The 10,844-nt window shown below is 62.4% G+C and overlaps 1 protein-coding gene and 1 long non-coding RNA gene across 3 annotated transcripts in view; one reads left to right on the plus strand and one right to left on the minus strand.

The window, feature by feature from the left end:
- The window catches only part of AGAP3 (ArfGAP with GTPase domain, ankyrin repeat and PH domain 3), a 141,726-nt gene extending 141,378 nt beyond the window's left edge, over nt 1-348 (minus strand). For both annotated transcript variants that reach the window (XM_040549285.1, XM_040549286.1), the window contains exon 1: nt 58-348. In XM_040549285.1, coding sequence (XP_040405219.1) covers nt 58-334 — 277 coding nt within the window. In that variant the 5' untranslated portion in view covers nt 335-348. The remainder of the gene's footprint in view (nt 1-57) is intronic.
- Nucleotides 349-2,235: 1,887 nt separating this feature from the next.
- On the plus strand, nt 2,236-5,405 carry LOC121066027. Its single transcript, XR_005817467.1, has 3 exons — nt 2,236-2,614; nt 3,310-4,266; nt 4,757-5,405. It is a non-coding gene; the product is annotated as an uncharacterized LOC121066027 (long non-coding RNA).
- Nucleotides 5,406-10,844: the final 5,439 nt, after the last annotated feature.

Here is a 10,844-nt window from a genome sequence, read left to right on the forward strand (position 1 = left end):
GCGGTTCGGTTCGGTTCGGCCCGGCCCGGCCCGGCCCGGCCCGGCGCCGCCGCTCACCCTCGATGGAGATGACGTGCTCGCGGATCTGGCTCTGCAGCGCCAGGTCCTCCACGCGCTCGATGAGGTCGTAGATGGCGTAGATGTTGGGGTGCACCGACTCGAAGCGCCCGATCTCCGCGCGGATCGCCGCCGAGTTGGACAGCCCGAACTGCGGCGGCGGCGGCCCGCCGGGCTGCGGGCCCGAGGGGCCGGGCACCGGCACCGGCACCGGCCCGCCCGGCGCCGCCAGGCTCTGCTGCTGCGGGCTCTGCCCGGGCCCGCCCTGGAAGTTCATGGCGGCGGCGGCGGCGGCGGCGGCGGCGGCGGGGGGGGGGGGCCGGCGGTCAGCGGCGCGGGGCCGCCGGGAGCCGCTGCATGGCCGCGCTGGGCGGGCGGTGCCGGCGCTGCGGCTCGGCCGCCCCCGCCGCTCGCTGCGCTCCGCGCCCGCCGCTCCCCGCCGCCGCCGGCCGCGTCACGCCCCGCCCCCGCCCCGCGTCACCGCGCGCCCGGCCGGCCCCGGGGCGGGACGGGGCGGGGGGGGGGGGGGGCGCCGCGAGGGGGGGGCGCGGTGCTGCGGGGCCCGCCCCGCCCCCGCCGCCCCCCGCCGGGCCCCCCCCGCGCAGCCCCCGCGGCCCCCCGCCGGGCGGTGTCCGGTCCCCGCTCGGTGCCGCCCCCCCGCCCCGCGCCTCCCCCGCTTCCACCCGCGCCGGTCTCGGCCCCCGAGGCCCGGACCGGGATCGCTCCGCACGCTCCCCCACCCCTGCTTCACCTCCCCGCTTCGTTCGGGGCAGCGTCGCCGCGCCTCGCCCCGCCAAGGTCACCCCTCGCGGTACCGGGGGGTCGGTGCCCGGCAGTCCCCGGCAGTGCCCCGGTGGCCGCGGGTCCCTCGCGGGTGCCACTCGGTGCCACTCGGTGCCACTCTCCGGTCCGTGCCTGGCCACCGCGCCGGTGGATGCCCCGCGGCACCGGCACGGGGGTGTGGGGCTCGCAGGGCAGGAGCCTGGTACCGGGCTGGGGGCTGCTGTGAGCCGGGCCCAGCCGCTGCCCGGTGCCAGAGCAGCGCCAGCTCCGGCTGCCCCAAAGGGCCACGGCTGGGCCGTGAGTGCTGCTGGCTGTGCTGCTGGGGGAGCAGAGTTAAGGAAGGGGGGAAAAAAACCGCTGCACAACAGCAGCTGGGAGAGGGGAGAGAGAAATGTGAGAGACCCTGCAGCCCCCGGTGAGTGCAGCAGGAGGCAGGAGGTGCTCCGGGCACGCAGCAGCAGTTCCCCTGCGGCCGGTGGAGAGGCCCCTGGTGGAGCAGGCTGTCCCCCTGCACCCACGGGTCCCACACGGAGCAGATCTCCACGCTGCAGCCCGTGGAGGAGCCCCCGGTGGAGCAGGTGGATGTGGCCTGGAGGAGGCTGCGGCCCATGGAGAGCCCCCGCAGGAGCAGGCCCCGGGCCGGAGCTGCAGCCCGTGGAGAGGAGCCCCCGCAGCAGGAGCAGGGGGTCTGGGGGGAGCTGCCGCCCACCCGTGGGGGACCCGTGCTGGAGCAGTTTGCTCCTGGGGGATGGATGGACCCCGTGGTACGGAGCCATGTGGGAGCGGTTCTTGAAGAGCTGCTGCCTGTGGGCAGCCCCCGCAGGCTCAGTTCGGGTGAGTCTGTTTTGCCCGTGACGGTAATTGTGGAGTGATCTCCCTGTCCTTATCTCATTATCTCAGCCTCTGAGCCCTTTTTCATCATAGTTTCTCCCCTTCCTTTTTTTTTGGGGGGGGGGGGTGAGAGTGTGGCGTGCCGGGGCTGAGGTGCCACAAGTGTGAAGCCATGGTGGGGGCACTGGCAGGTGGGGGTGGGCACCATTGGGTCCCCTGTCGAAGGCATATGCGGGGTGTGCCGACACAGGGCCTGGAGATGGGGCGGGAGGGAGCACAGCCTGCGCCCGGCCGAGCGGGGCTCAGCAGAGTGAGAGCGCCTGTCAAAACGTTGAGAAACAAAGAAATTGGGATCATAAGCCCTGGCTGGTGAAGTGTGATTCGGGAGGCAAAGCGCCAAGGAAGGACTGTCCGAGAGAACCCAGCCCAGAGCGGTTCCTTCTCACATCGCGTCAGGAGCCACGGCCCCCAGGGGCCACCCGGAGCCCACCCGGGGGTATCGGGGCAGGGGCTGGGGCACAGAGGACAGGCAGGGGGCTCAGGGGGGCTCTGGGGACCGGGGGCAGGCTGGGCACAGGCATGGGCGCAGCCATGGGGGGGTCACTTGTGCAGCCCCAGGCAGGCTGGGGCATCCCTGAGCCCATTACGGGGCAGGGGGGCAGGGTAGGGTGGGTGGCACCCAGTCGTGGGCTGGGGAGGAAGGGATGGCAAAGCCAAACGAGCCGGGCACTCGGATGATGCTCCTGGGGCGGTCAGAGCAGAGAAACGGGGGGGCCCATGGACGGTGGGAGGTGGCTGGGAGGGCTGCGGGGGCACCCGGCTGACGTGGTCTGCAGGAAGCCCTGCAGAGGAGGAGGAGGACGATGGCCATGACAGCGTCAGTGACTAGAAAAACTTCCCCGGGCTCAGGAAATCTTGTGGGATGCGAATAGCTGGGTGCTGGGTGAGTGTCTGCGGGACAGCCACCTCTCTGCCCTCTCTGTCTCCCTCTTTTGGCCTGTAAGGGTTCCTCCGGAGCTCGCCCACGGAACCGAGCACTGGCTGGGGCTGGAGGCACCTCCGGGCGCCTCTGGTCCCAGCCCTGCTCCAGCAGCACCCGGAGCAGGTCCATGTCCAGGCTCCTCCTGGGATGGAGCCCCCGGCACCTCTCTGCACAGCCTGTCCCAAGGCTCCGGACCCACACGGGACAGGAGTGCATCCTTTCCACCCCCACAACCAACACCATGAGCAGTTATTTAAAAAAAAAAAAACCACAAAGCACTTTTATGAGCGTCTTGTTGAAAGCTTTCAGAAAATCCACGTTCGTTGTACTGATTGGATCAGCCTCACCTCCACGCTTGTTTACACTTCCAAAGACCTCTTTGTGGATCTGAGTCACCAGTTCTCTCTACAAAAGCCAGGCTGACTCTTCCCTAATTTGTCATATTTAAACACATCTACTCCTATTCTTTGTTATATTTGCTATTGAATTGTTTGGTACAGAAGTTAGCCATAGTGGTTTGCAGTTCCCAGGCCGTGCCCAGAGCCCTTTTGAAGATGTATTTTTTTTTTTAATTTTAATTTTAATTTTAATTTTAATTTTAATTTTTATTTTTATTTTTATTTTTATTATTTGTGTCTTCCTATTCCTGTTCGCAGCAGGTAACGTAAATGCCCGGCTGCAGAGGCACCGAGCAGCTGCCTCCCACGTCTGAGTGCCTCCAGAGGGCTGCAGGGTGCCACGGCCCCCACCAGCCCCACACAGAGAAACGATTTTCTGCAGGTCCCTGGGAGCACTGACCATATGAAATGGCCTTATGCCCAGTATCACCATCGTGGCTTCATGAAACTCTGGTACCACGTGCTGAGGCTTCCACAGTACATGTGCCTAAGAAAAGACCGATCAGGCAGGGTTGCCCTGTGGGCATCTCCCAGTTCCTCCGCAGTTAGGAACCTTCATTTCATCACCTCCAAATAAGAAGGACAACAATGTCCAAAGCTGCTCTCTGGGGACCCTCCCCAGGCATCCCACCTCCCGCAGCAGCACCAACAGCAGGCTGCAGCTCCCGGGCGCTGCTGAGCCGCGTGCGCGGTCCTGCACTGCAAGGCTCCGGGGCGAGCAGCAACTTTGTCATCTCTTCGGCAGAGCCATTGCACCCTGGGGAGCTCCTGGAGGTCCATGCGGAGATTCTGGTGTTTCCGTGAGGCCTGTGGGGCCGAGGCAGCAGGTTCGGTCTTTGTTTATAAATACGTACGGACATGTATGCACACATGCGTCTGTTTCAATGTTTTCCCTTTCTTTCCTGGAGAAGGGACAAGAGAAAAAGAGAACAAAATTCATTACTTTCTTCTTTTCTCCTTATATTTATGCACTGGAAGAGCACTGACAATGAACCCTACCACAGCTGGATGAAAAGCATTAAAGGATGAACCTAAGCACCCACTCTCATCCTGCAACCCACAGAAACCCACGGGTCTGCTTAAGGAACAGGCACCTTGGCAAGCCTGCGGGGAGCCTCTTAGCCTGAAACTGTTGGCTTCAGATCTGGGTCAGAGCACGGATCGATATGCGGTGTGGATCTCAGCACTGCCCTTCCGTCGGCGTTTGACTCCCAGGTCAGGGTCCTGAGTGAGACCTGTCATTCAGTGCTCTGTAAGGGATGGATGGTGGTGTAAGGTATAATCCGTGAGCAGTTGTCCTACAATTAGTGTTCATAAAGGGTCTGCATCAATCTGGACAAAGAAGTGATAATCCTGGCCAGTAACATGTTTATGTTCAGAAGGCTTAATTTCCTTGAACAGAGGAAGGTCAAGGAAAATCACTGAAAAGGAAAGATTAGACTGAAAAACATGAATTTAAATGCAAACCCCAAGCAGAATTTCTTAGATGACCAAGAAAAAGGGACAGATTTGAAAATCCGCCTTGAAAGGACTGGCATCACATGTCTAATTTTGGGCTGTCTGGAGCAATGTGCTGCTTTCAGGCAGCGTTTCCCTGTGCTGATCGCAGGGGAGATTTGGGCTGCTCTGTGATAACTGGGTCCTTGAGGTTAGCAGCATGGCTCCTGTTGAGACACGGTGTCAAAGCGTATTTATTTTCTTCCAGATTTGCTCCATCATTTCCCCAATTGATAACACCACAGGCTCTTTCCGAGCACCGTGTCAGCCGGCTGTGCCTTTTCCCCCACACGATCAGCCTCAGCTTCCCGAGCCGCAGGACACGCGGACTCGAGCACCAGGAGGAGCATTGCAGGGGCTCGGCCGGGCCACCCGGATGCTGGATCTCGCCCACTGACCCCTCGTGGGACCACGGAGGTTCTTTTGCCCGCAGCGCAACATTTGGCTCAGATGAATTGCGCAGAGGTTTGCTGAGACCTACAGGCACCTGCGAGCAGAGGACCGACGTCCACCCCGCTGCCAAAACGTGCGCTCTGCTTGTGCACCCCGCGGCCGGGCTGCATCTTCATTGCGCTGAGGACAGCGGGGGCGAGCCAGCGTCCCCTTGTCCCCACCGCCCCGCCACCGGCCCGGCAGCTGCCCGCGCTCCCTGCCCACCCTGCCTGCTGCTGCGTGCCCGCAGGACCAGAGCCATTCCCCCTGGAAACGACCTCGGCACGCCAGCCAGCGAGCACGGATGGCCAAGTGAATGTAAGCTGATGCTAATAAATCTCCTGTGGATACATCCCTACATTGAGGTTTGTTGTTTGCATAAACGGCATAATTAACCGCATGTATCTGTGCCCCCCTGCTGCCAATCTGGACCTTTGATACAGCTGCTGTGCCCCCGACCCCGCGCCGCTCCTTGCCCTGTGCCTGCGCACCCCTCGCCTGTTGGTGCCGCACGCGTCGCCAGCGGGATGCCACGGGGCCGGAATGTCCCCTGAGCCTCACCAGGAGCATCGCCACCCCTCGCCGGGCAGCAGCTGATGGGTTACATTGGGAAGGTGATCGGCCAGCTTTGCACCTCCCTCACGCTGCATGTACCTGAGCCACATTTTCTCCCTAGCAGGGTATTTGGGCACCGTCACAAATCACCGCTCAGCCCCGGCTGTGACGAGATTGTAAGACTTAGGAGGATCAAAGTAAGGCATTTTCTCCAAACCTCAGCTAACTTTCATGTTTCTTTCCTGAATCCTGTCAGGTGTTTTAATAACTGCTTAAAATGCACACTTCTGGTGCCATTTTCCAGCACTGCTCTCACCTCTGCTGAATGCAGCAACACAGCCCCACAGCTGCTGCCCCATCACCAAAACCGCCGCCTTGCACACCCATGGGGGGGTCCCCCACACCACTGCCTTGCACATGCGCCTGGGGATTCCTTGTCCATCTGTGCCCCCCAGTCTGTGATTTTAACTGTGTCTCCCACAAATATTCAGCACCTGTGGTTTTGTGCTGGCTCTAAGACCACCAAGGGAGCTGCTAAATGCCACCAGCACTGCAGAGGTCTTTCAGGAAGGCTTTCAGGAAAAAAAAAAAAAAAACTGTTGACAAACGCATTTTGAATTCATCAGTTAGCTTTTGGAGTCAATTAGTAGTTCTTTATTAGCACTGTACAGTGCTAAGTTTTCAAGTCAAAAAGTCCCACGGCACTGAGTCAATTTTCTTACTGAAGCAAATGGTGTTAAATCCGCACTTTCTTCAAAAATGAAGACGGGGTTGTTTGAAAAGGCTGCTCCCACCAGGTGAGCTCTCAGGCGAGGCACAGGAAATTGTTCCTGCAAAGCAAAATGTTAAATTCTTGACTGGCAGTTGGAAACAGGTTTTACCAGAGGAGAAGAACAGACCACCGGCCGCGTCCCCAGCCCAACCGTGTGGCACCCGGGGCACTGCTCGGGCATGGGAGGTGGCCCAGCAGCAGCCGAGGTTCCCGCGGTGGTGCGGCACGGTGGGGCCGGGCTGAGAGCCCCCAGCCCTGCCGGGGAGTTGGGTCCCCCCCGGGTTTCACCCTTAGACCGAGCGGCGCCGTCGTCCCACACGTGTAGCACATGGGGTCTCCTGTCCCGGGTGCCCCTCTTGTGCCGCAGACCGAGGCGCTCCTCCCGCCCTCAGCAGCTTCCCCACCGGCCGCTGCGATTGCACACCCACCGCAATGCTTGTAAATCAACGAGGCTGCCAACTGCACGGCTCTGCTCCTTGCATCGGCCGCAGCTCTCCTCGGAAGCCGCAGCCATTAACGGCCGGTAGCAGCCTCGGCATCCCGCGGCTCGATCTGACCGCTCCCTGCCCCGGCCCCGGGCGCTTTGAGCCTCCAGCAGCCCCCACCGGCACCGCGCGGCCCCCGGGAGGGCAGGGGCTGTCCCACGCGAGGTGGCTGCACCTGGGGAAGCCACGGGCATGGGTGGGCGCTTGCCCACCGCGGCTCCTGTGCCGCTCGCTCCCGTGCGGGTGCCGCCTCCGTCCCCAAAGGCTGCGGCATCAGCAAGCGCGTCGTCCGCCGTGTGACAACGAGCCCACCGCCCTGCTTCCTTCCAGTGCCGGGGAGAAATACCAAACTCTCCGCTTTCACAGCATCGTACACAGCGTCAGCGTTAACCTCCATGTAGCAGCACACAGTACAGCACCGCTGACACTTCTTCTATCCCTAATGGATTTTTAATCTCCTCCTCCTGTCCTTGGCATGACCTGGCACTTACTTCTTCCTCATGTCTTTAACTTCCCTTATCATTTTTCCATGTACCATAAATTCTGATTTACAGTGATTTCGGTTTCCAACTGGCACCGTTCACTACGCGTGGCTTTGTGTCCTGAGTTCCTAAGGAACCAGTCAGAGATGCCATCCAGCTGGGGGTTATTCAAGCGGCTGCCTCCGAGGAGGCTCCGGTGCGCTCCGGCAGGGGCTGGGCTCCGCAGGACGACTTCCCCCGGGGGCAGCCCCGCAGCGCCCGGGCCGCCTGCGCCCCCCCGCAGCCACCCAACGGCCCCGCTCTGAGGCTTTGCTGAGGCCGTGCGTCAAAAATCGCTGCTGCTGGAGCAAAGCCTGGGCTTCGCTGAAGAACAAGGTCCTACCGTGGCTGAAAATGTCAGATTGCTTCAGAAACCTTTCTACAGCCTGGCGGGAGAGCAGAAGTCCTTCTGCAGGAAGATGTGAACCCAGACTACCCCACGAAACCAACCTAAGTGGGACACCTGCCTTTTTGTCGTGGTTTTCTTTTATTACAGGAACAAGCATGGCACTTCCACTGACGGCGCAGAGGAGCCCACGCCTGGACGGACCCCAGGGCGCGGATCCCTGCTGCGCTCCAGTTGCTCTGCTCCTTCCAGGCCCCTCCAGCCCGTGGCCGCTGCGCGCTGCCAGCCCTGTGGGGAGGGCAGCTCCCGGGGGCCCTGTCCCCAGCACCTCCGCTGCGGGCGGCCGGTCCTGCGCTGAGGGACTTGTCCAAAGTCACGGGGACAGCAGCAGCTTGGCTCTTGTGGCTCAGAGGCACTGGAAGCCCTGCTGTCCGTGCTGCCTGGCCTGCACCCAGCATGCCTTGTCCTGGCTGGAAACCTTCTTGGTAAAAGACAATTGGTAACAAGATAAATCAGGGGAAATGTATAAATGAGCTTTTCTGACCACAGAATTAGACACAACAAAAGAAAACATGAGCTCAGGAGGAAAAAGTCTTGCATTTTCATGGGCCCCTACAAGAAATGGACTGCAATAATCCCCAGATGCAGAGCACAGAGGTGGAGGAAGAGGAGAGTGAGGACGAGGACAAGGAGGAAGATGAGGAGAACACCATCCTGGTGGTGATGCAGGGTGCCCGTGGCCGTGGCAGAGCTGCCCCCATGTCACCGTGGGGGGGGTCTGGAGGTCCGGGTCTCAGCGTCCATGTGGCCCTGGAGCAACCGCTGACAGAAAAGCCCCGAGACCACCAGTGCCTGCCCCGGAAAAGAGTTGAGCTGAGAAGATGTCAGGGAGAAACGGAGCTGCACTCCTCCATCGCTTGTGCTGCTGTGGGTTACTCAAGGAGACTGAGAATGGGAAAAACTGGACCAGGCAGAATTATGTTAGCATGGGGACTCTTGCCCTAAGGAGGCATTTCATCAGTCAGACGGCAGACATCCCAAGGCTGTCAGCAGGGAAGCCCAAGGAGCGCGGGCAGCATCTCCGTGATCTCCTCTGCTCCGGTGGCCGTGAGGACGCCCAGCTGCGGAGCACAGCACGGTGCCAGCTGAAATCCCGAGGGCAAGGGAGCTCAGGCCTCGCTGAGACCTGGGGCAGAAATCCCCCTCCAGCATCTCGCTGAGCGTTTCCTGTAGCTTGATGCTCAAACTTGCAGCCTAAATGAGGAGAACATTTTCCAGGCGGCACCACGGCTGAGTGCCGGTCCTGGTCCCCTGCCTCCTCCCGTCACGCCACCGCCAGTCCGACACGGCCACAGCACCAGCCCCGCGGGCCTGCAGGGCCCAACCGAGCGGGACAGGCAGGGCCCTGCAGGCAGCACGGCACCGGGGGTCCTCTGGTGCTGCTGAGCACCCGAGGGTCCCGCACCGGAGCCGGGCAGTGAGGAGGGGACGGTCCCTGCGGGCGCTCGTGTGGCCCTCGGCCGGCTGGGTGGAGGCGCGGGGTGCGGGGCAGCCACCCCACGCCACGTCGGCCCAGTGTGGGCAGATCTCCACGGGGCCACGGAGGGAGGCGTTGCCGGCCCCTGGTGCACCGCAGCCCTGGGCACCCAGCGCGGCGGCAGGGCTGGGGCAGAGCCCACGGCCCGGCAGCGCCGGTGCTGCTGCAGCGCGGACGTGCGCGCAGGCAGGTGCCGGCACAGCGCTGCCACCGCCACCCCTCCGCGGGCCTGATCCAGCCAGCAGCGGCATCCTGTGCTTGTGCAACTGCTCATTAGCACGCACTTCCCAGACCTTGTAATTTACGTTATCAGCACTTGGGAGCAGCAGTGGCAGCCTCAGCACGATGCCTCCATCCTGCTGCTATCTGATGGAGCCCTCCTCGGAGGGTCACAAGCAGCCGGTGCCATTCTAGCCGTGGAAATCACCCGTTCTGCTGGCAGCAGTCACATCACGTCACCAAACTGTGACCCTGCACAGACAACCCCTCCTCCTCGCTGCCCGCACCCCGCTGCCCACCCTGAGCCGCCCGCCTGTACGCACACGGTGAGCTCCATTTCCTCATGCTGCCTGCACAAAGCCCACCAGTGACATCAAGAAACTTTCTGTGTCATCAGTATCGGAGCTCTTTTATTTATAATGTCTTGCAACAGCCTTGGAAACAAGGGGATTGGCAAAAAGAGCGTTCAGCCGGGAGGAGTGCCTGCACTGAAGCTGGCACTACTCAGCCTGGCGGGACCGGGCTCAGCAGTGTCGGGGGGCAGAGGCAGCGCGGGGTGGCTGCAACCCTGCCTCGGCAAAGAGGGGCGAGAGGAACTGCAGCACTGCAGGCACGAGTGGTGAAAATCCCCGTGCCACAAAAAGCACAGTGCCAGGGAGGTGTCACCCCCTGCGTGTGCAGATGAGATTTGTCATCTGCCGGCCCCGCACTCGGCACCCCACAGGCAGCGGCCCCGGTGCTGACGGCAGCTGCGGTGCCGGGGAGCCTGAGTCACCCCGCGCCCTTCACGCGGCAAAGGTGCCGCTGCTATTTTGAGGCCGTGACTGCAACTTAGGAAAACAGCTAACTCCAAACGTCCCTTCAGCGCTCTCTGTTTGTGTTGAACAAAGCAGCAGAGGAGGCAGCACATGGCCTGCCCAGACAGGAGCTGTGTGCGCCCGCTGCGTGCCCCTGGGGCCAGCCGTGGCCTGGCGGACGGGGCGGGCACGGGGGCACGACCGCAGCCGGCACCCCCCCGGCACAGCCCTGCAGCCGGTGCTAGCAGCGGGCAGCGAAACCCCGAATGCTGAAGGCAAAGGTGGAGGCACTGGAAGCTGAGCCCGGGGGAGGTGAGGTGAGGACCGGGAGCAGGGCGTGCGGTGCGCTCGCCCCAGGAGCGCCCCATCGCCTCCTGAGCAGCCGCCAAGGCGCGGGGCAGCGCCTGGACCAGGCAGCGCGGCACCAGGTGGCCGCCCAAGGGGCTCCGAGCGGAGGAGCGGGCGCTGAGCCCCGCGGCTGTGACCGGAGGGGAGAGGCGGCTGCGGCGCCACCGGGGCATGCCGAGGGCCGGCTCTGTCCCCGGGCCCTCCTCACGCCCTGGGGGAGCCTGCGCAAAGCGCGCCGAAAGAGAGGCGCACACCTGTCGGTACGGATGTGCAAAGCAGGATGT

The sequence above is a fragment of the Cygnus olor genome, chromosome 2 (assembly GCF_009769625.2).
Source record: "Cygnus olor isolate bCygOlo1 chromosome 2, bCygOlo1.pri.v2, whole genome shotgun sequence".
Lineage (NCBI taxonomy): Eukaryota > Metazoa > Chordata > Aves > Anseriformes > Anatidae > Cygnus > Cygnus olor.